The sequence below is a fragment of the Penicillium robsamsonii genome (assembly GCF_028829455.1).
Source record: "Penicillium robsamsonii strain IBT 29466 chromosome Unknown utg000001l_segment0_segment0, whole genome shotgun sequence".
Lineage (NCBI taxonomy): Eukaryota > Fungi > Ascomycota > Eurotiomycetes > Eurotiales > Aspergillaceae > Penicillium > Penicillium robsamsonii.
In genome coordinates this window covers 1,448,559-1,471,841 of record NW_026643219.1, presented here as the reverse complement: position 1 = coordinate 1,471,841, position 23,283 = coordinate 1,448,559, and the positions used below count along the sequence as shown (strand labels likewise).

Here is a 23,283-nt window from a genome sequence, read left to right as displayed (position 1 = left end):
GTTGGAAGATTGTATGTTGGGGGCTAAAACTCTTATAGTACAATATGTACAACATAGCAAGCATCTAGAAACTGATCCCAACAGATAGCCAATCTATTAGAGCAATAAGTAGGTACTCCTTTGCGATAATGGTCTCCCAATTAAATTGCCTTACTACTCGGAAACGGACTGAAAATCACAAAGCATTGGTGGCCAGGCGGTTTTGGAATGGAGATTCCAGCTTCAGTTCGGGCGAGGCCTCCGACAAATTCTTATTATACTCGATACGATCATAGGTGATGTGTATGTTCTACCCTATCTCTCGTAATCTCATACTAATAATATGCAGTAAAATCTCCGGTTTTAGGCGGGCGGCCCGCATTCCCCGAAACACATAATGGAAAGACTACAGCTTCGTGATGTTTTTCCTAGTCCTGAACTCCTCGACGCAGGATAAGTACCATCCCGTCATGGCGGAGGATATCAAATGTGAAGAAAATACGGCTGGAGGTGGTGAGGAGGAGATTTGATGCGGAGAAGGAGCCGGGGGCACTAGCTCAAAAAAGACGCTACCAAGATCCATCGATAATACATTTTTCTAGTTCCTCGAGATACTAAAATAATCTCACCCTGTAAGATCTATGACCATATTCCTCCAAGTAGGATAAAAAAGAACAACTTTAACACTGAGTTTAGTTTTTAAGACGGCTGTATAACCTTTGGACACACCAAGCGGCAGTATGTCTACTTAAGAATACTTGACCACTTTTTTGGCCTTCATATCTTTTTGGGCAGTCTCTTTAGAAGTCTCTAGATCAGGCCGCTCAGAGGCGTGCCCAGATAGTTCCCACTTACTCATCTAGTCAATGCATATCGACATTTATAATTCGCTAATATAAGAAATTCTACTTTTACAGGGCCCTAGGAAGTGATATATACCTCCGTCAACTTATATGTGGGATCAAGAGGTAAATAAACTACGGGGTACTATCTCTACCTATACAAATGCCAGTCATGAACTCTGTTATATGTGGCTTTCCAACTTTTACTGTAGTCTAATAGGCTGTAATACTGGTCCCCAATATCGAAGATATTACCAAATAGATAGATTCATAATGGCCTGGTAGCCCTGATGGAGTTCTTGGGGAGGTTGCCCACGCTTGATACATCTCAAAAACCTCAGGTGCCCGTAAATAATAATAAAGTAAGATTATCTAGTAACTGTAGCAAAGAGCAAGTACTCTGTTTAGGCACGCTAAATTGGTCGACTATGCATCACCTCTGATGGCATCACGTGTTTCCCCGCATTGAGGCGCCACCTGGACAGTCATAACAGAGGGAAGAAACACCATACATAAGAAAGCTTGGAATTCATGACTTATCTATTCTGTAGTTATAGCTGTAAAAAGAAAATCTTCGAGGTTAACCTTGCATAACATCTGTCCATGAGGTCACCTGAGGGTTCCTGACGCTCATGCAGCCCAGCCTCTTCTCCGCCCGCGTCATCGCCTGTGGGCCAATCTCACCCTCTCTCCGCTTCCTGCTTCTCAACCTTCAAACTTGTCTCCCTTGTCTCTACCTTTTACTTCAACTATATGCTCCAGTTTTATCATCTGTTTTGATCAATTCGGCGGTCCGCCCCGCATTCCTTCCTCGATTGTCGGTATCGCTGCGTATCAGGACACGCTGCTGCCATCCTTCACAAGATGCGCTTGACTGGCGCAATAACTCTTTCGCTTCTCACATTAAACCCCTTACTGGGATCTGTTACAGCATGGAGCGAATTTTCCGACGCAAACCTCGCTGCGCAATATTCCCTCTTCGATGATCGGCCACCCGGATGTCCCGAGTGTCCGGCTTGCTTCAACTGCCAGCTCGACAACTATAACTGCACTCATTTTGCGGATTGCAACAACTTCAACGGCAAATGCTCATGTCCCCCCGGATTTGGAGGCGATGACTGCTCGGTTCCCCTGTGTGGTTCGTTGGCCGACAACTTGAACCGACCGCAGCGTGATACCAATACCTGTAAATGCAAGGATGGCTGGAAAGGCATCAACTGCAATGTCTGTGACTCGGATGACGCCTGCGACGCTATGATGCCAGAAGGTCAAGGGGGCGTGTGCCACAAGCAAGGTGTCACGGTCAAGGAGAATTTTCAAATGTGTGATGTGACCAACCGTGCGATCTTGAAACAGCTCGACGGCCGCAAGCCCCAAGTGACCTTCTCCTGCAAAGCCGAGGATGAAACATGTAGCTTCCAATTTTGGGTCGACCAGAAAGAGTCATTCTATTGCGGCCTAGACACTTGCGAGTGGAACATGGAAACAGACTACAGCTCCAATACAACTCACTACAAGTGTGAGCACCTTCAGTGCAAGTGTATTCCGGGCCGTTTCCTCTGTGGTGAGAACGGTTCTATCGATCTGAGCGATTTCCTTGATCAAATGATCAAGGGCCCGGCTACTTTCGATACTAAATCAACCCTGGAGGGTACCAAGAGCGTTTTCTCCGAACCTGAAATGAATGGATTGATTGCAGGCGTCTTCGGTGATCCCAGCATCTTCTTGTCGTGCGATTCAGGAGAGTGCATGTACAAGACCGATGAACCGGGATATGAGCGTCCCGTGAAGAAAATCAACACTCCACTCATTGCTGGCGTGATCGCGGGAAGTTCACTATTTGTGGTTGCTGTCATTCTGCTCGTTTGGTACTTGTCCCGTCGTGCTGCGCGCCGCAGTTATCTTCGCCTGTCTCTCTCGGATGATTCGGACGATGAGACTGCTAAACTCATGGCAGACTATCGCCCCGTGGCTTTATACTGGGACAATGTAACCTATACACTAAACGGAAAAGAGATTCTCTCTGGTATTCAAGGCGCGTCCATACCAGGCCAAATTACAGCCATTATGGGAGCGTCTGGTGCTGGAAAAACCTCATTCCTTGATATCCTGGCACGAAAGAACAAGCGTGGCTCAGTGAATGGAGATTTCTATGTCAATGGTGAGAAAATCGACGATAATGACTTCAGATCCATGGTCGGCTTTGTCGACCAAGAAGACACAATGCTTGCCACCTTGACAGTCCATGAGACCATATTGACAAGCGCCCTACTCAGACTTCCCCGGGACATGAGCCGGGTAGCTAAAGAGCAAAGAGTTGTGGAGGTCGAAAAGCAACTTGGAATCTACCACATCAAGGATCAATTAATTGGCTCAGAAGAAGGCAATGGTCGTGGCATTTCCGGTGGAGAGAAGCGCCGAGTCGGGATTGCCTGTGAGCTGGTTACTAGCCCTAGTATCCTGTTCTTGGATGAACCCACTAGTGGATTGGATTCCTACAATGCGTTCAATGTGGTTGAATGTCTAGTGACTCTGGCCAAGACATATAACCGCACAGTAATCTTCACCATCCACCAACCTCGCTCTAACATCGTTGCCCTGTTTGACCGACTTATCCTTCTCGCTGAAGGACGCACTGTCTATTCTGGGCCTTTCTCATCCTGCCAACAGTATTTTGACCGTGTGGGCTATTCCTGCCCGCCAGGATTCAACATTGCGGATTACCTTGTCGATCTTACAATGCACGCTGGGGGCGTACATTCATCATATACAGATGAAGTAACATCGTCTATGGATGGGCGCACTGGTCCGCCCAAGACTGCATCAAGCAGTCTCCGGGCTGTCAAGTCCATTAACAGCGCGTCGATCCAGAGCATTGAAGACAACCCAAGCGGGGCAGAGGCGACCCGGAGACCCAATAACAAACGCCGGGTATCTCTGAAACAGCAACAAGATCGCCAGCTTTACTCCCGAAAGCAACAAACTGAGCGGCCAATCACGCCAAAGACGGATGACGAGAGTGCGACTTTGGATGTAGCTGAGAATCATCAACAGTGGCTGCGTCTTTCTCGTCAACAAGGCAATGTCCCTCCGCAAATCCTTGATGACCCCGATCAGCTGCCTCCTCCAGCACCTGGACAAAGTGATCTCGACCTTCTCGTTGCCAGCTATGCGGATTCTGATGTTTGCCATTTTGTGCATGATGAGATTTTGACCGCTGTTCAGAATGCCCAAGCCGTCAACGGTTCACCAAATTCGCCCATGTTGTCAGATACTGTGGTACAGTCTAAGGGCTATGCTCGAGTTGGTCTGGTGCGGCAGTTCATTATCCTGTCTCAGCGGACATGGCGCAACCTTTATCGAAACCCAATGCTAATGCTCACCCATTACGCAATTGCCATCCTTCTCGCGGTTTTATCTGGGTACCTCTTCTATGGTCTCACTGACGATATCAAGGGCTTCCAGAATCGTCTTGGTCTCTTCTTCTTTATCTTGGCTCTGTTTGGTTTCAGTACTTTGACTAGTCTCAACGTGTTCTCCACGGAGCGGCTTTTGTTTGTACGTGAACGTGCCAATGGTTACTACCATCCGGTTACATACTTTGCGTCCAAGGTCGTGTTTGATATCGTTCCTCTGAGGCTGATTCCTCCTATCATCATGGGCATCATCGTATACCCCATGACGGGTCTGATTCCGGCATGGCCAGAATTTTTCCGCTTTTTGCTGGTCTTGGTCCTTTTCAATCTTGCAGCAGCTAACATTTGCCTCTTCATCGGCATCATTTTCCGGGATGGCGGAGTCGCCAATCTTATTGGCAGTTTGGTGATGCTTTTCAGCTTACTCTTCGCCGGTCTCCTACTGAACCACGATGCGATCCCCACGTCAGCACTGTGGTTGCAGACTGTAAGTTTTCCTATATCTTAACTGGGTTTTTTTTTCATACTAACAATAGTATCAGCTATCAATTTTCCACTATGGCTTTGAGGCCTTGATCGTCAATGAAGTGACTTACCTCACCTTGATTGATCACAAGTACGGTTTGGATATTGAAGTTCCTGGTGCCTCTATCTTAAGCGCATTTGGGTTTGACACCCAGGCCTACTGGAGCGATGTTATCGGACTGGCTGTCATTTCTGGGGCCTTCATCATCATTGCATACAGTGCAATGCATTTCCTACTTGTTGAGAAGCGATGAGCTAGTCCTTTTCTGTTGCTGTACACCAGGGTGATACCATCGAGAGTGTGGTGTCCCTCGGGTTACAACTCCTTGTCCTTATCCGTTGTGTTGCGCCCATTGCCAGGAATATTTTCTAGAGAAGGCCGCATGCTACGGTTTATAGTTTGTCATTATGTATATAGACCATATGCCTAACGAGTTTTTAAATAAGTTGGGTACATCTGGTACATCTGGTCTAGACCTGGCACGTGTTAAACGTCATCCTTCTACAAAGCTTGTTTCAAGGTTCAGGTCAGGAATGGCCTTACCAACCTACATACTCCGTACCTAGTTACTTCCAGGGCTGCTAACAATAGTCGATTTATTTCGACACCTTGCTACTTCTTATCGCTTCCTCCGTGCATGTACGTTACCAGCCCCCGTTTTCGGGTTGCGCTAATGATGACCAGCCCTCCCGACACCGCCGACCCGTTCAGGTGCAATTCGCTAATCTCGAAACTCCCTCTTTCCCACCTCATCTCTGCTTTTGCTTTTTTCACCTCCACCAGCTTGAGTGCATTTTCTTATTTGTGAGTGAGCTTGGACCCCTATTCGGAGCTAACTCTGTGTGATTCCTCTGTCTTCCTTGGGCCGACAGAACCCCACAAACATCTCCAATTCCGGCCACTTCAATCCACCTTGACCTCAACCACTTTTGTCGCAGACAGTTGGCTCATATTCTCCGTTTAGCAATTGAAATACTTTCAATTATACTTAACATAACGTCACTCTCGCAATGATGTCCGGCGAAGCATGGCTTTACCTGTTGTCGGTGTTGATCAACGCCGTCAACCTGTTCCTCCAGGTGTTCTTCACGATTATGTACAGTGATCTCGAATGGTAAGTCTGTCCAGTTGTGTATCCAAAGCAACTAATTTAGTCCACGCATACTGTCGAACGCAAGCTGACATGTCTTCTCCTTCTTTTCCAGCGATTACATCAACCCTATCGATCTTTGCAACCGCCTCAACGCCTACATCATCCCCGAAGCCGCTGTCCACGCGTTCCTGACCTTCCTCTTCTTGATCAACGGGTACTGGCTCGCTCTCGTGCTGAACCTGCCCCTCGTGTTGTTCAACGCCAAGAAGTACGTTGGATGCTCTTTTTCGCCCCTCCTAAGCACAAGGCTAACCGAGTCGTTTCTGGAAATATAGGATCTACGAGAACCAGCATCTTTTGGATGCAACCGAGATTTTCCGCAAGTTGAATGTGCACAAGAAGGTCAGTCTGATTTTCTCAAGTCGCATCCTGCAGCGCAATAACTGACTCGAAATCGTGTCTAGGAATCCTTCATCAAGCTTGGCTTCCACCTCCTTATGTTCTTCTTCTACCTCTACAGCATGATTGTTGCCCTGATCCGTGATGAGGGCCACTGACTGCGTGAAAAGACCGAACATGCGATGCGTCATGGTCGTCCCGGCTAGATCGAGGAGCCTTCTGTCGATGAGCTGCTGTCATGAGTTCTTGGGTCAGTGTTCTCTGGGCATAGTTCTTGGACTGCCACGCAACCCTCGGATATGACCGCAGCCCCAAGACGGCCGCTATACCCTATAAATCGGTATATCGAACTGGTTCCTTATCTTTTGGGCAGCCATGACTATGGATGAGCAACGAATTCTTTCAGCCTTGAGATATTTGCTGGTACGACTACAGCAATGAGAAGTAATAGATATTTCCTTTGGGGTGTCTCGAGCCGGGGGTGTGAGCTGGATTGATTCGAGATACTGTATGATTGACTTGCGGTGGTGCATGTGCTCTTTTGTTCTCTTCTGCTTTGTTTTTAATTTTTCTTCTGTGTTAATCTTGCTGTGTCCTTCGGCCTGTCTGGTTGTATATACCTTCTATGCGGTTGGCAATGAAGAGCGTACGATACCCAAGGTTTCTAACATTTAACTAGTTGTTGAGAATTACCATGGCCATAAAACAGGTGTAACAAGAGTAGAAAACAGTAGGCATAATTGACATTCGCACCTAACTAAGGTCGAAGCTGCATTGAAAGCTGATTGAGCTTGGCTGCGGTGGCTGTTTCGCGGGCTTTCGTATCGGGGGTCTCCCGACGCCCGTAAAAATCCCGTCCTCCACTATCTACCATTTACCGACCACATTCAACCCCAGCATTGTTGCAAAGGGGCATTGAAGTCTGCGCATTCGTACTCTCTTTAACATATCAGTCATGTCCGCCTTATTAGGTCTTGGTTATGAATCTAGCGACGATGACGCCACAACTTTGCCCAACTCGTCTGTGACGACCGCGACCAAGGTCGTTGCTGCACCAGAGGTCAATACAGAGGTTTGGTCACCCCATAATCACCCTCCTGCCCGAGTTTATTTGTTCTTTGGGTCTCAGGTATCTCAGCCATGTCGAACAGATAAGACTAACGATCCTACAGGACCAAGCGCATATGCAGATGGCCCTCGCTAATGCCTCATCCCAAGCCCTTACCTACAATGCCACGTACGATGATCTTACACAGCCTTCCCAGGGACCCGTGAACCCGTTCAAGCCAGCAGGCCCGGGAAACGGCATCAAAAGAAAAAATGTTCCGACAGGATTTGCTGAAGAAGCAGCCATCAGCGAGTCCACATTTGCTGCGCAACATCGCACGTTCCAGAGTCTGGGATACACGCGCAATCCCACACAACCGGACCAATTTATCGGAAACCTTGAAAATGCTGCACAATACGGAGGCCGGGATGTTGTACAAATGAAGCCAACTAAGAGCGCGTCCGCAAACTGGCGGACAAAGCGACAAAAGAAGGGCGACTCGAGTGTTGTGGAAGGAGATGACGCATATCTGGGACCCTGGGCGAAATACCAAAATGACCAGCAATATGACTATGTGGAAGTTGCTGAGGGAGATGAGCGCGCGCTTGGTAGTGACGAGGAATATGTCGAAGAGGAAGACGAGACTCTGACTACCACGGCGCCCATGCCGGCCATGAGCAAGGATGCCACCGACTACGAAGGCGACTTTGCCAAGCAAGAAACCACCGAGTTCCACGGATCAGAGCAATACGACTACCAGGGCCGGACGTACATGCACGTGCCCCAGGACCTGGATATCGATTTGCGCAAAGAGCCCGGCACCACCAAGAACTACGTACCGAAAAAGCTTGTGCAAACTTGGAAGTCGCACACCAAGCCGATCACCTCTCTTCGATTCATCCCCAAATCTGGTCACTTGCTGCTTTCGTCTGCAGCCGATGGAAAGGCCAAGCTCTGGGATGTGTATCACTCTCGGGAACTCTTGCGCACTTTCTCCGGCCACACCAAGTCAATCTCAGATACAGACTTCCACCCATCGGGAAAGACTTTCCTTACCGGCTCATACGACCGACAGATCAAGCTCTGGGATACCGAATACGGCAAATGCCTTGGCCGATTCTCCACGGGCAAGACACCGCACGTCGTCCGCTTCAACCCTGGCGCAGATCACTCACACGAGTTCCTGGCCGGTATGTCCGACAAGAAGATCGTGCAATTCGATACCCGGTCTGGCGAGCTGGTCCAAGAGTATGACCACCATCTAGCAGCCGTCAACACCCTTACTTTCGTCGATGACAACCGCCGCTTCATCTCCACCTCAGACGACAAGTCGCTGCGCGCTTGGGAATACGGCATCCCTGTCCCGATCAAGTTCATCGCAGAGCCATACATGTTCGCGCTCACTCGTGCGACTCCCCATCCCAATGGCAAGTATGTCGCCTTCCAGTCAGGCGACAACCAGATTGTCGTCTATAGCGCTACAGACAAATTCCGCCAAAACCGGAAGAAGCGCTTCGTTGGGCATAATACTTCCGGGTACGCTGTCGACCTCAAGATCTCGCCTGATGGCCAGTTCCTTGTTTCTGGTGACAGCGGCGGCTATGTCTGCTTCTGGGACTGGAAGACTGGCAAGATGTATCATAAGATCCAGGCTGGTGGAAAGGAAGGCGGTGCTGTTACTTGCCTGGACTGGCACCCCCATGAATCCAGCAAGGTCGTCACTGGTGGATTGGACGGTGCTATCAGATATTGGGATTAAAGGTTATTTCGGTTCACCAAGTGTTATTAGTTTGATCAAAAATTCAGACTTGGATCTTGGAACTTTTCCCTCTTATGTCCTCGATGCTTTCTACCATAGTCTGTTCATGTAATAAATTAAATGCACTAAACGTCCCCCGAAAAATCCACATATCGTCACATATTCACTCAAAAAAACAGCTTTACATATGAATGAATTCCCGAATGCTCCTCAGCCCGACACAAGCCAGATGCCGCGAGCACCGGACCAACCCCATCGGCGAGAGATACTGAGGGTACTTCCACATCAAGATGGACACAGCACCAACACTAGCAACCAAAGCCCCGCCCAACCCAAAACCAAGCGCCTGGCTCTGATACTGAACAGCTTCAACAACCTCGGAGTACCGCTGGTTACTAAAGCTGACACGGGCGTACTGCGTTTTCCAACCAAAGAACGGGAAATGGTGGTCGATAGTTTCTTCGACCATCTTGCGCAGCTTGTAGAGGGGCGATTTGACGCCTGAGCGCATTTCGAGGTAATTCTCCTTCGATAAATCGTTGATCGCATGTGTATCGGCGCAGCGCTGGTCTGTGTAGGCTTGGAATCCTGCCTGGCGCTTAAGACCACGTGTGTAGACGCTGGAGTTGGGGTCGTAGACTCCGTGTTTGTCCAGTTGCTCGAAGAGGACCCGGACATCTTCGAGACCGGCGTTTAGTCCCTGTCCGTAGAAGGGTAGGACTGCGTGTGCTGCATCGCCGATAATGACGACGCTGGCGTTGAAGTGGTGGGGGTTGCACTTGATGCTGATCAGCGGGAGATGCGGGTTCACCATGAACTGCTTACTCAACGCCGCGGGCTCGATTAGCTCCGGGCATACGCCGGGGAAATGGGAGTCGAAGAATTCATGCAGATCCTGCGGTGAGGTCTCGAGGCTGTTGTAGTGTGAGGACGGTGCGAATAAGGTGCATGTGAACGACTTATCGGCTGATGGTAACGCTATAAACATGAACTCGCGCCCAGGCCAGATATGGAGGTGGTTTGGCGAGATACGGAAGTCTCCATCTTCCGATGGTGGAATCCGGAACTCGCACCAGAGAGTGTCGATGTACTCTTGTTGATAGTCGACACGAGCGAACTTCATTAGGTGGTAGCGCGCGGCGGAGTGTGCCCCATCGGCACCGATGAGGTAGTCGAAAGACACCTCGATCTCCGGTACTCGACCAGCTATACCGGCATCATCGGGCACAGGTGTATCACCGGGGATTCTGCGCTCAAACCAGGCTTTGTTGGTGCGGAAGTCAGCACCCGTAAGCTTGTGGTTGAAAAATAGCTTGACATTGGGAGTCTTCTCCAGCTCATCGAGGAGGGTATTGTTGAGAGTTCCTCTATCGATGGCATTAATAGCCTTTAGTAGTGGTTAGCTATATGATCTGCATGGTAAATAGCAATAGCAACTGCCAAGCGGGTGATCGGTCCATACCCGGCCGTGAACGTCATAGGCTTGTGCAGCTTCCCACAGATCTCCTCGGTCTCGGCCGTGGATCATCCGCCCGTGCATGGGGATCGCTTCACGGAGGACATTGTCGATCAAATCATCCCGACCAGAATGTTTCATAGACGTAATGCCACGTTCGGAGAGTGCCAGGTTGATAGACTTGGTAAAGTTCAATGGTACTGTTGTAGGGTCTCGGAGATCTACGGATGCACGGGGATTATTGGCGTCAGTTCGGAAGAATTCGCAAATGAATCACAACTGAGCCAGGACAAGTGCAAGGGGCACCCAAGATAGTAGCAGATGGTGATATAAATTAATCGGGGTTGTTTCCTCTTAATTGAAGAGTTGAGATAGGGACCTTGCGAGATATGGTGACTTGATAAAAAGCCAGCCATTTCCAGCCAAAGACAGGTAGGTACCTCCCCCTTTCTTGACAAATGGGGTGTTTCCAATAGCGATCACATGAAGGTATAAAAAAAATGTCACACAAAGCATGAAAAAACATACCTCCACGGAGCTCATATACTTCCACCTCGTCGCCTCTTGAGGCAGCATACAGGGCTGCCAAGGCACCCACTGGGCCGGCACCCACAACAACCACTTTCTGCCTCGGAATGGCCATCATGTACCTTGGTCAATGTCCAAAATCCAAACAGGTACGCGCTGAAACGGAAGAGTCAGTCCTCATCACGTGCGAGATCGGCCCCTTCCAAGATTCCTAAATGAGATGATCGACATTAGTCATTTTATTTATTGCCTTTATGCCTCAGGCTAGGTTCAGATATTTGGGTGCTAGTCCAAATGAGGCCTAGTTCCATATCGTCTTGCGGCCGGCGGGGATTTTCTTGAAGTTTTGGCCGCCATTTAATCCACTCTCTACTAAATATTCTCTGGCTCTTATTTTTATTTCTTTTCGCTTCTGCTATTTAAATATGGCTGAAGTTGGGAATCGCAAATGCAAGGGTGTGGACTGCCCTAACGACGCAGGCACCCTCCAATGTCCAACATGTCTAAAGAGCGGCACGGACAGTTTCTTCTGTTCGCAGGACTGTTTCAAGAGAAGCTGGGTAGGTACTTCGATGTGACTAGAAGATCCGCAATACAGGCGCCCTTCTACCCCGGAAACCAAGGGCTGACCACCTACTCTAGAGCGAACATAAGAGCATTCACAAAAAGAGTAATATCCTCACCAACCTTTTTCCTCCGAAGGTAGTTTCTGAACCAGATCCAGCTACCGGAACCTTCAATCCGTACCCATCCTTCCCTTACAGCGGTTCTTTGAGGCCCGTCTATCCTCTGTCCGCCAAACGAACGGTTCCCAAGACGATCCCGCACCCGGACTACGCCCGCGATGGTATTCCCCGCTCCGAGCAGAAAATCATCGGCCGTCATAATATCACCGTCCTGAATAAGGAGGAGCAAGAGGCCATGCGCAAGGTTTGCCGATTGGCTCGTGAGGTTTTGGATACTGCTGCACGTGAATTGAAGCCTGGTGTCACCACAGACTACATCGACGAGGTAGTCCACAAGGCTTGTATAGAGCGTGATGTACGAGGAGTTACTCTCTGATCACACAATACCATACTGACATATTTATAGTCTTACCCCTCGCCGCTGAACTACATGAACTTCCCCAAGTCCGTATGTACCTCGGTAAACGAGACCATCTGCCACGGTATTCCCGATCAACGGCCCTTAAAGGATGGAGACATTGTCAACATCGATGTCACTCTGTACCACAAAGGATTCCACGGCGATATCAACGAGACCTACTATGTTGGAGACAAGGCACTTGCCGACCCCGACGCCGTCCGAGTGGTGGAGACCGCTCGTGAATGTTTGGACCAGTCAATTGACCTGGTCAAGCCTGGCATGCTGTTCCGCGAACCTGGCAATGTCATTGAGAAGCATGCCAAGGGCCGTAACTGCAGTGTCGTCAAGAGCTACTGCGGCCACGGTATCAACCAGTTGTTCCACTGTGCGCCCAACATTCCCCATTATGCTAAGAACAAGGCTGTGGGCACTGCCAAGCCCGGTATGTGCTTTACCATTGAGCCCATGATCAACATTGGTACCCACCGTGACCGCACTTGGCCCGACGACTGGACCAGTACTACCCAGGACGGATCTCTGTCAGCCCAGTTCGAGCACACCCTTCTCGTAACTGAGGATGGTGTCGAGGTGCTGACTGCCCGTCTGGCTGACTCACCCGGTGGACCCGTTCCTATGCCTTCGACAGCATGAACTTAGACAATTGGGAGTCAACTAATTGGAAATATTTGCATATCATACTACCTATTTAACAGCCAAATGTACGACGGTTCAATGTCTATCAGTATATAGTTCCATAATTGAGGTAATGTATCAAAATGAATACAACATAGGGCTATAGGTCAAGCAAAAGTTTGCCGATGTCGTCGCAGATCAAAGGTCTGGGTGGCATAAGTCCGAGGAAAGAGTGCATTTGATTGGCCGCAACGGGTAAGTCGGGGGGTGAGGGGCGTGTTATCGGCAGGTGGAGAATTTTGGGGTTAGATGCTCTCGCTCTCCTCTTTTTTTTTTTTCCCCCGTAGATGTTCAGTCAAGTCATTTCGACTTTGAGACAATCTGGAGCGACCTGGCGACACAAGTCTCGATAATGGCTCTAGAGACTTCTCCTACCGAGAATTCCCCGTTGCTGGGATCAGCGTCCTCCAACGGCTCCAACGGCACGATTCCCGATCACCATGTGGAATCAGGGAATCCAGCTCAAACAGAGGAGCAAGGCAAAGAGCCATTTCCCGATGCACAGAAACAGCTCAAATATATTGTGCCTGCCATCTCGCTAGGAGTATGAAGTCTTTCTTATACATTCCGTTTTCTGAAATCATAATTGTAACTAACGGAATGTATAGATATTCTTGTCAGCGGCAGACCAGACAATTATCATGGCTAGTTATGGTCAGATTGGTAGTGATCTTAAAGCTCTTAATCTAACTAGCTGGATTGCTACTTCTTACTTTCTGACTTTAACCTCTTTCCAGCCTTTATATGGCAAGCTGAGCGATATATTTGGTCGCAAGCCATGTCTGCTCTTTGCATATGCGATTTTTGGCATTGGATGCTTGGGATGCGGTATGGCTCGGGATATCAATGAGTTGATCGCTGCTCGTGTATGTTCGCGTATGATCTCAAGCCTGAATCATGTAATGCTAACGATTTCTAAACAGGTCTTCCAAGGCATTGGTGGTGGTGGTATGACCACTGTCGTCAGCATTTTGATGAGTGATATTGTTCCTCTTCGCAATCGAGGCCTGTGGCAGGGTATCATCAATATCATCTATGCCACAGGCTCCGGTACCGGTGCACCCTTGGGTGGAATTCTCTCCGACTACATTGGCTGGCGCTGGTATGAATGATGCAAGACCCACATGTCCTCACGCCATCTGACGTTTCTTTCTAGGGCGTTTTTAGCGCAATTCCCTCTCTGTGTGATTGCATTCATTGCTGTAACCTTCCTTTTAAAGCTACCCCCTCGCGAGAGCGCCCATTGGAAGACCAAGCTGCGACGCATCGATTTCCTTGGCGCTGTGGTCCTTGTTGGTGCCGTTCTTGGTTTCCTAATTGGTCTTGATCGTGGCAGTAATGTGTCATGGAGATTACCTCTGACAATTGCCTCTCTTGGTGTCTCCGCTGTTTTGTTCGTGATCTTTATCCTAGTTGAGATCTACCTAGCAGCTGAACCCTTTGCGCCTGGTCACATCATCTTCAACCGAACGTTCTTTGCTTGCTATTGTTGCAACTTCTTCAGCTTTGGGGGATGGATTGCCGCTCTGTTCTATATCCCTTTATACTTCCAAGCGGTAGATGGTGTCTCTGCTACAACTGCAGGACTGCGCTTATTGCCAAGCATTATGTCTGGTGTCTCTGGATCAGTGCTTGCAGGCTTGTTGATGAAATGGTATGGCAAGTATTACTGGCTGACAATTGCTGCGTATACTTTCCTTACAACTGGTGTGCTCTGTATATACCTGTTCTCCGGTGGTGCGGTGGCTAGTTCAGTCCCCATGATCTTGGGCATGGTAGTTTCGGCATTTGGCAATGGCATTGGTGTCACTACAACCTTGATCGGCTTGAGTAAGTTCCCATCTGATCTTGCTCTACAAACTTTCAATACATGCTAACCACTCCACCAGTATCGAACGCCACTTATGAAGATCAGGCAGTGGTCACTGCTTGCTCCTATCTGTTCCGCTCATTGGGATCTGTCATTGGTCTCTCTTTATCATCAACCGTCGTTCAGCAAGTCTTACGGAGTCGTTTGAAATCAGGTCTACGCGATAGTAAGAATATCGATCAGATCGTTGAAAGAGTGCGAGAAAGTTTGGAGTTTATCAAAACCCTCGACCCAGCAACTGCCAGGATTGTCCGGGACTCTTATGGCTGGTCCACCAACAAGGGATTCGCCTTCATGGTTTGTGTGGTGTTCTTTGCTTTGTTGAGCAGCTGTTTCATTCGTGAAAGCAAACTCAACCGCTAATTCACAGGTGAAACTCCATACTTCAAAAGGATACAGAATTTCATTTTTTGAAAAGCGACAAACCTTGCATGGGAATTATTACGGTATATGCTCTATCTAGCATTAGGATTGGCTTAGAAATTTTCTATGCTTGTTGCAAATATATACCAAAGAAGCGACCAAATATATACTGGATATAAAAGACTTTTTGTATCTATGCCAAAATCCAATCGAGAAAAGAACATGCATCTGTAGGTTTCCAAGACACGGATCAGCTAAAGAGGTAAGCATAATATGCCATCTGCCGATGTATCTATAAGAGTTTAACGATTTTGCAGCTCTCCTGTCTGCATTTGAAAAATTTTGTTGCTTCTCGTAGCTTCGTAAATCGTAGGTATGCTGTAGGGCTCTGCCCAGGCCAAGAGCTCCAGGGCTGGCCCGGGCTCCAGTATAGCTTACTAAGCCGATATCTGGGCGTGGGTCTTGTCAGCAACCCCGTTGACGTTTCAACCTTGGAAAATGTTATCCAGTTGACTCATTGTTCATCTATTCTAGTTGAGTGTCTTGATTGACACTTTGCGGGTCTGACTTGATCTGCTTATCCAACTGTGATCAGAATGAGCTACCACCTTGTGTTCCTAACGTTTTTGTGCAGCTCCCGCTAGCTCAACTTCCGCTAAATCTCCGTCATGTCCGACTCGCGCCCAGGGCCAGTCTCACTGGCACGATATCGACCTATCCTCTACCTCTTTACTGGTGTCGCTGCTGCGTACGCGATTCTCTACGTCCACAATAATGTCCTTTCGCAGTCATCATCAACTTCACTCCGGCGTCGAAATGCTGTGCGCCGCACGAGAGCAACCGAAGCTGAAGAACATGGGATCGTTGATACTCCGTCGTATCGAGCCATTACCCACCTTGAACAACTAGAGCGTCAGAATGGTGTATATGGGACATTTCGCATTGAGACAGAGGATGGGCGTCGCGTGGAGAGCGGTCTTCTTCCATCACTCCTCGCAACACGCGACCAGCTGATGGAAGAAGTCGGGGTCCCGCCTGCTCATGCAGAGCGCATGCGCGAGATGATGGAGGATACGTTTCTTGAATCCTTCCTTGCACTCGATTTCCCATCTGCACACGTTCTCCCAGAGAACACCCCAGAAAGAACATACTTGACAGAGCAACTTCAACGCCGAGGCATCTCCAGAGCTGGTATTGAAAGGGCTCTGATACGGTTCAACGGAGATATCAATTATGGAGAGGAGCTGCGTCGGCGACGACAGAATGGTGAACGTGTCACTCTCTCAACCTCTACCTTTCCAGACATGTCTGCGCCTCCACAAAATCCCGACGCCGGTGAGACGGTGGACGACCAAAGTGTCTTCTCGTGGCGTGATGGAAACAATGATCCTTCCAATAGGGAAGGCCAGAACCTACTTAATCTGCTTTACCACATCGCTGAGGATCAGGCGCGGAGGGACGGCTATATCCATCGTGGAGTTACTTGCAACAGCTGCGGTGCCGTGCCGATTCAAGGTATCAGGTATCGATGTGCCAATTGCATCGACTACGATCTTTGTGAGACATGCGAGGCAATGCAGGTCCACATCAAGACACATTTGTTCTACAAAGTGCGGATTCCAGCCCCATTCTTAGGAAACCCTCGTCAATCTCAACCTGTATGGTATCCCGGGAAGCCTTCAATGCTCCCGCGCAGCCTTCCACGCCCTCTTGCCAAGCGTCTTATGAAAGACTGCAATTTCGAAAACACGGAGCTTGATGCACTCTGGGATCAGTTCCGCTGTTTGGCCAGTCATGAATGGGTGAACGACCCGAACAAGTTGCATATGGCCATCGATCGCAAAACATTCGATCGATGCTTTGTGCCTAATACTTCTATCCGGCCGCCACCGCCCAGTCTCATTTACGACCGAATGTTCGCATTTTATGACACCAACGGCGACAATCTTATCGGGTTTGAAGAATTCCTGAAGGGTTTGGCTAGTCTGAACAATAAAAGCAACGACGAGCGGCTGCGACGTGTATTCCGTGGCTACGATATCGACGGGGATGGCTTCGTCGAACGCAAAGACTTCCTTCGGGTTTTCAGAGCTTACTATGCGCTGAGCCGGGAGCTTACAAGGGACATGGTTGCTGGCATGGAGGATGACTTCTTGGAGGGTGGAGCTCGTGATGTAGTTCTCGGTAGCCAGCCTATCAGCTCTGCATTCCCTGGCAATATCCCTGCAGGTGAACCTTCTCGCACAGGCGAAGGCAAGCGCATGAACTCTGATGGGGACATGGAAATCGTCGACAATGGAGGAATCCTGCGACAGGACGGAGATGATACGGGTGATCGACATGTGGTTGTGGGCGATGCTGCTGTCAGAGCACAGTTTTCTCGAATGAGGCCATTGTTCCCATCTACACTACGCCTGGCATCCACCGAAACTCCTCCTCCTCTTCGCCCGTCGGATATCATGGAAGGTTACCGAAATGACGACAACGAAGAACACGAAGACGGTGCTAGTGAGACCAGTGGATCAGACCAATCTAGCTCGTCGGTGGCCAGTGGCACCTGGCCCCCAGCTGAACACATCCTCGAAGAAGATATCATCGAGGCCCTTGGGACCTATATTCCCGCTCGAGAAATTACGGATCCAATTGATCGGGCTCGCGTCGCGGATGCAGTTTATCAAAGAATGCGCGAAGACGATCAAAGACGTGTGTTTGACGCTCGTCAGCATGGAATCAACGAACGTTGGAGACGCCGAGCTTTCTATACAGATGAGGAGGATGGGGCCACTGTCCCTGAGGGGTATGAAAGGGATCCAGCTATCGATGATTCCAGTGATGAAGACCTAGATGAATCTGGATCGCGCCCACCCTCTTTCCGTTCGCGGTCCTCGTCCAAGGTGCGATTCCAGGATGATCTCAATGATGACGAGTACGACGTTCGATCTAACCCATCAACTTCATCGCGGAGCATTCCTGTTGGCGAGCGATGGGGTGGCTTTGAAATCCCAGAGGTCGAAAGGGATGTTGGGAAAGAGATATTGTATCAAGTCACACAACAAGGATTCAATGAGCTTCTAGATATTCTGTTCAAGCCAAAAGAGGACCTTCTGATGGAGGTTTATCGCACACGAGCTGAGCGCAAGATCTGGGCCCGCGAGATTGAACTCGCAGGAAAGGAGGACCCTTCAAAACGTACCCCGCCTGAGAATGCTCCAGTTGAGGAGGAACTTGAGGAAAGTATCAAGGAACAGCCACTTGATGATCTATTACAGCGCGCTGGTTACGGGATTCAAAGCCCAGTCCTAGCACCTGCCAACACCGAACCAGTGCCTGAGCCCACCGCCTCAGATGATGATAGTAATGAAGACGAATATGAAGATGACGATGAAGACGATGTGCGGCCGACTCATCCCGCCGGCCCCGAATGTGATACTGGGTTTGGGCAAACACGGCCCTTTGAGGAATCCGACACGGCGTCCGCCATCTCGTCTGATTATGACGACGATATCACTGCCTCTCAAGCATCTGATGTGGGACCCTCCCCAATTGTTGAAGACGATACACTTTACTACGATCCAACACTCCCGCAACATCGTCCTCACACAGAGATAACCCCAGAAGTAATTGATGAATCAGACTCCGACCCCGATCTCCCTGCTCAGCTTCGACTCCAGCCCGGGATCACCTCTCTTCCCGCGCCATCTTCTCCCCGCTCCCCCCCAGAAGCCGAAGCCACGGCCCCTAAGCCTCCTCCTTCTCCTATGCAACCACTCCCACCCCCTCACCGGGTCAATGACCAGCCTCGTGACGCCCCTCCCCCACGCCGACCTTCGCCCCGGACTTTAGCCCGGTGGGTCTATTTAGACCAGGTAGAACGTGAAAATAAGGAACGTGGCGGTGCGAGACTCAACTTTGAGGAGTTTTCACGCCGTATGGCTGCTGATCGGGGACGCCGACTGGCATTTGTGGCCACTTGGATTGAGATGGCTAGCTTTTGATTCTGAGAAAGTTCCTAGATTAACCTAGGTGTACATTATTATTGTAATTTAGCGGGATGAGTTGAGCTAAAAATTTGTTGATATAATGACAATTTGGTCAACTACAAAAAAAAGATGTCTAATTTTCTAGTTGTTCAATGGACAGGAATAAAAGTGGGTTCTAGTATTGACATATATATTAGCCCATATATATAACGTCCACTAGCTCACCCTGTAACGGAGCTTACACTTGATTTCCCTGTACTATTATTCAGAAGATATGGCGAAAAAAAAAAGTCAAGTCTTTTGCCGGGGCCGTGCCCAGCCCTGGAGGCGTGGATGCCCCCTCATATTACGTGCTTTTAAGGACCAATGGCTCACTTTGCACCATTGTTATCATCGGGATGTTGAAGATTATCTTCCAGCATTCCCCTTATCGATTTGGCTATAACTCAAAGGCTCTGCTGTCTCCAGTATACAAGCTAGCACCAGTTATGCCCTCAGCCGCCGTGGGTCTATACGGCTGAGAGATAAAATCAGGATATCGTGATTACGATGGATCGTGACGTGCTGTGTTCTCTTGCTGCAAGAGTATGCGACCTTAGGATCCATCGCCATGCAGTACTAATAGTGACTCTCTCCGCTGCTATGATCCGTATAGGAACCTCCCATATCCATCATGGCTTTCGGTCATCTGACCCGGTTCTACCGGTCATGTCTACTCCAGATTATCATTGTGGGATTAGTCGCATTTTGCGAACCCGGAATCTGGACTGCTCTTAATAATCTTGGAGCTGGAGGCAATGCCAAAGTAAGTCATCAATTGTTGGGACATCTGCGCGATTGCCGCTAACATATTATGCAGCCTTTCCTGAACAATGCCGCCAATGCCTTGACATACGGACTCATGTCAGTAGGCTGCTTCCTTGCCGGTGGCGTCACCAACAAAATCACTGCAAAATGGACATTGTTCATTGGAGCCGCATTCTACACTCCCTATGCTGCTGGTCTTTACTGCAACAATCGTTATGGCAACGAGTGGTTTCTCCTGCTCGGAGCTGCTCTTTGTGGGATTGGGGCGTCTCTTTTATGGGCTAGTGAGGCTGCCATTGCAGTTGGGTATCCAGAGGAGGAGAAAAGAGGACGGTAGGTTGAAACTCTTGGCCATCTAGTCGTCATTTGACTGACCGTCATGTTTAGCTACGTTGCAATCTGGATGAGTATCCGGCAGATGGGACCGCTGGTTGGTGGTTCAATATCTCTCGCTCTCAATGTCAATACCGCGCACGTTGGCAAGGTCACCTACACAACATACTTAGGACTTGTTGCCATCTCATCCCTCGGGGCACCATTTGCGTTGCTGTTGTCACAGCCACAGGATGTTATCAGAAGTAATGGCACCAAGATCCCTTATATGAAGAAGACGAGCCTCGCTATCGAGGCTCGCGCTATCTGGAAGCAACTTTCGAATAAGTACATGTTGCTACTCATCCCGGTCTTCCTCGCAGGACAGTTTGGTGTAACTTATCAGGGGAACTATTTAACAAGTATGGCATCTCCAATCCTCTTGGGTTAGTTATGAATGGCCTCGCTGACTGTAAACTTAGCTTATTTCACCGTCCGCTCCAGAGCCCTTGCGTCTTTCCTCACAGCCGTGGTCGGCGCCACCGCCAACGTGGTGACGGGCATATTTCTTGATTTGAAATTTTTGTCTCGAGGAACCAGATCTAAGGCTGTGTACATATTTGTCCTTGTCTTTATCACAGCAGCTTGGATATGGAACGCCATCACCGAGACGAAACTTTCCCGCATGGCTGAACCACCCGCCTTCGACTTGGGTGATGGACCATTCTTCAACTCGGCTTTCACTGTCTATATATTCTTCCGGTTCTTCTATGAGGTGCTGCAGACATATATCTATTGGTTGATGGCCGAGATCAAGGGAGCGCAGGCAGATGGCGATATCGCGAGAACAACCGGAATCCTGAGATCGTGGGAGTCCATCGGCAGCACGATTGCCTATGCGGTCGGGGCAACTCACTGGGCTAACTTGAATCAGATGATATTGGGCTTTGCACTATGGGGTTTTACAATTCCATTCACACTTCTTGCGGTGTTTGGCAATTGGAACGTCTCGGACACGCTTGAGGTGGAGGAGGAAACGGACAGCAGTAGCTTAGAGGCACAGAGGGTGGTCATCGGTTCTGACGGGAAGGACTAGGATACGTTCTGTTGGTATATGAGATATTTAGAGTGAAATTAGCAAGGAAATTATCCAAGTGATTGTCCAACATAATAGAGCTTGTGCTCATGTGTGCCCTAAATATATAGATAGGATTGAACAGCAATATTAGTTTATTATAATATGTATATGTTTGTCTCTGACCCTTCCCATGTATCCACCTCTCGGTTACTAATACTAGATTGAAACTGTCCAATGCCCATCTAGTTATTAGTATTGGGTGTGAATGCCAATTCGATGTCTCAACATGGGTTGTATAGTATGGTATTGACCATTCTAGTTGATAATGTCAAAGCTGGGTGTTCCTTCCATCAATTGGTCCAAGTGGCCTAACAGTCTCCTGGTCTAGCGGTTATGATTTTCCGTTAACAAATGCGATTAGCAGATGTTCCGGAAAGGTTCTGGGTTCGATTCCCAGGGAGACTATTTTTTTGCCCCTTTTTCATATTTAGCCTCATTCTTTTTTTGGCCCCTTAAGCAGTTCAAGTTATGTGAACTGATCTGTAGTAGAGCCACGAGACTATAGCGGTGGACACGAGGAACAATGCAACCCCAAACCTGGAATGTATGAAATCAGCAGAGGAAAAAACAGAAGTGGACCACCCAAGCGAGTCAAATTAGAGACATAGCATAAATCACAGACATAATCTCGTGCTGCATACAACAAAAACCGAAAGCATGACATGGTCGCGTAGCACAAGTGAAGACGTAAGAAGCATAGTAAACATATCAAAACATCCAACCCGAACGCCAGAATAAAAATAGAAATCAAACCGAGAAAACCAACAAAACCACCGCCCTATTACTGATTCCTTTCGTACCGCTGGCTGACACGTAGACCTGGGGGAGATGTGCGAGAGCTGGGCGATTATTTCCCTGCCAGTTTGAATGGGGTTTGGTTTCAATCATCCCTTCACCTGGGCTGGGTACGTAGGTGCGTAGGCTTTCGTCCTGGAAATCACGGAGGTTCTAGGGTACCTTTCCTCCAAGGGGGTTCGAACTTGACAATGGGGTATTCCAAAGGAGTCGTAAAAAAAAAGAAGAGAAAAGCAGGGGAGAAAAAAGCAGGACAATCCAAAGGGCTTCCATGGGAAGACACACAGAAACAGGACAGTGGCATCCAAGCGGGGACTCTAAAGACGGCCATTGTCCATCCAACGGATTCAAGGGGTTGCAAATCTTACACGACGGCCACGTCGCTCCAGAATCAGTTTCTCGGTGTCAACATAAAGACAATCGAGAAACTGCATGGCGCTAGAGTCCTTAAGGATCTTCGCGACCTGAGTACCCGCAGAAATGAGCTGCAACACGTTGCGGTCATCCTTGACTGGCCTAGACTGGTGCTTAGCAGCATGGCGCATCTCCAGGGAGTTCTCCAGGACAGTGATGAGCTGTTTAATTTGGCGGTTGTACAAGAGATGCGCTGGGATGCGGCGTGTAGTAGCCAGCCGCTTCAAAAGGTGTACCCATTCAGTCCACTCGCGGTCTGAGGGGACCTTGACGGGTCTCTTGTCCTGTTCGATAGGAACACGGAATTGGTACTTTGCGATGAAGTCATAGGCACACTGGGACAGGCGGTCGTTGACCTTGTGGAGGATGCTGTCTTGCTCACCGGCATCGAGGTTAGTAGGAAGCTGTGGGAGCTCTTTATCCTGGGCTGCGACAGCCTGTGGAGAGGGTGGCTCCAAGAACTGATACGGGCCATCAAATTCATTCCGGTTGGATGTCCGTCTCTGGGCATGATAGTGTGGGCTTCCTCTGGATCTCTCGGCAGATCGCTGGCTGTTTCCTTCCATGACATACTCCGGGCTTTCCGGGGGGTTCATTGTTCCAAGGCCCCGCCTCAGGGTGTCTTGAGGCAGGTGGATCGGCTGGCTCCATTCATAACTCTCAGGTGGTGGGTGGGCCTGTCCAGCTGGAGGATAGGATAAACGTCCCGAGGGTGGTGTGGGTGGACCCATCATGTACCTGTGGCTATCCAGGGGGACTGGAGCTCCGCGGTAATGGGT

The 23,283-nt window shown here is 49.2% G+C and overlaps 9 protein-coding genes across 9 annotated transcripts; 7 read left to right on the top strand and 2 right to left on the bottom strand.

Annotated features, from left to right (window-relative positions):
* Window positions 1-1,685: 1,685 nt before the first annotated feature.
* Window positions 1,686-5,016, top strand: N7447_000596 (putative ATP-dependent permease ADP1; the record flags this gene model as incomplete). Its single annotated transcript, XM_057224872.1, has 2 exons — window positions 1,686-4,724; window positions 4,780-5,016. 2 exons carry the CDS (start codon window positions 1,686-1,688, stop codon window positions 5,014-5,016), a joined length of 3,276 nt encoding a protein of 1,091 aa, XP_057088888.1.
* Window positions 5,017-5,773: 757 nt separating this feature from the next.
* N7447_000595 (cornichon family protein) lies at window positions 5,774-6,413 on the top strand (the record flags this gene model as incomplete). Its single annotated transcript, XM_057224871.1, has 4 exons — window positions 5,774-5,877; window positions 5,969-6,124; window positions 6,192-6,258; window positions 6,321-6,413. 4 exons carry the CDS (start codon window positions 5,774-5,776, stop codon window positions 6,411-6,413), a joined length of 420 nt encoding a protein of 139 aa, XP_057088887.1.
* Window positions 6,414-7,210: 797 nt separating this feature from the next.
* Window positions 7,211-9,062, top strand: N7447_000594 (WD40 repeat domain-containing protein; the record flags this gene model as incomplete). The annotated part of the gene is made up of 2 exons (XM_057224870.1): window positions 7,211-7,327; window positions 7,428-9,062. The coding sequence occupies 2 exons, from the start codon at window positions 7,211-7,213 to the stop codon at window positions 9,060-9,062; spliced, it is 1,752 nt and encodes a 583-aa protein (XP_057088886.1).
* Window positions 9,063-9,243: 181 nt separating this feature from the next.
* On the bottom strand, window positions 9,244-11,164 carry bna4 (kynurenine 3-monooxygenase; the record flags this gene model as incomplete). The annotated part of the gene is made up of 3 exons (XM_057224869.1): window positions 9,244-10,449; window positions 10,525-10,739; window positions 11,047-11,164. The coding sequence occupies 3 exons, from the start codon at window positions 11,162-11,164 to the stop codon at window positions 9,244-9,246; spliced, it is 1,539 nt and encodes a 512-aa protein (XP_057088885.1).
* Window positions 11,165-11,471: 307 nt separating this feature from the next.
* N7447_000592 (methionine aminopeptidase MAP1) lies at window positions 11,472-12,783 on the top strand (the record flags this gene model as incomplete). Its single annotated transcript, XM_057224868.1, has 3 exons — window positions 11,472-11,606; window positions 11,689-12,087; window positions 12,139-12,783. The coding sequence occupies 3 exons, from the start codon at window positions 11,472-11,474 to the stop codon at window positions 12,781-12,783; spliced, it is 1,179 nt and encodes a 392-aa protein (XP_057088884.1).
* A 394-nt stretch (window positions 12,784-13,177) lies between these two features.
* Window positions 13,178-15,058, top strand: N7447_000591 (putative MFS multidrug transporter; the record flags this gene model as incomplete). Its single annotated transcript, XM_057224867.1, has 5 exons — window positions 13,178-13,369; window positions 13,434-13,691; window positions 13,749-13,927; window positions 13,982-14,655; window positions 14,715-15,058. 5 exons carry the CDS (start codon window positions 13,178-13,180, stop codon window positions 15,056-15,058), a joined length of 1,647 nt encoding a protein of 548 aa, XP_057088883.1.
* Window positions 15,059-15,726: 668 nt separating this feature from the next.
* On the top strand, window positions 15,727-19,053 carry N7447_000590 (EF hand domain protein; the record flags this gene model as incomplete). The annotated part of the gene is made up of 1 exon (XM_057224866.1): window positions 15,727-19,053. The coding sequence occupies one exon, from the start codon at window positions 15,727-15,729 to the stop codon at window positions 19,051-19,053; it is 3,327 nt and encodes a 1,108-aa protein (XP_057088882.1).
* A 658-nt stretch (window positions 19,054-19,711) lies between these two features.
* Window positions 19,712-21,253, top strand: N7447_000589 (Major facilitator superfamily domain general substrate transporter; the record flags this gene model as incomplete). The annotated part of the gene is made up of 4 exons (XM_057224865.1): window positions 19,712-19,843; window positions 19,898-20,178; window positions 20,233-20,579; window positions 20,640-21,253. 4 exons carry the CDS (start codon window positions 19,712-19,714, stop codon window positions 21,251-21,253), a joined length of 1,374 nt encoding a protein of 457 aa, XP_057088881.1.
* Window positions 21,254-22,437: 1,184 nt separating this feature from the next.
* On the bottom strand, window positions 22,438-23,235 carry N7447_000588 (uncharacterized protein; the record flags this gene model as incomplete). Its single annotated transcript, XM_057224864.1, has 1 exon — window positions 22,438-23,235. One exon carries the CDS (start codon window positions 23,233-23,235, stop codon window positions 22,438-22,440), a length of 798 nt encoding a protein of 265 aa, XP_057088880.1.
* Between the last annotated feature and the right edge of the window lie 48 nt (window positions 23,236-23,283).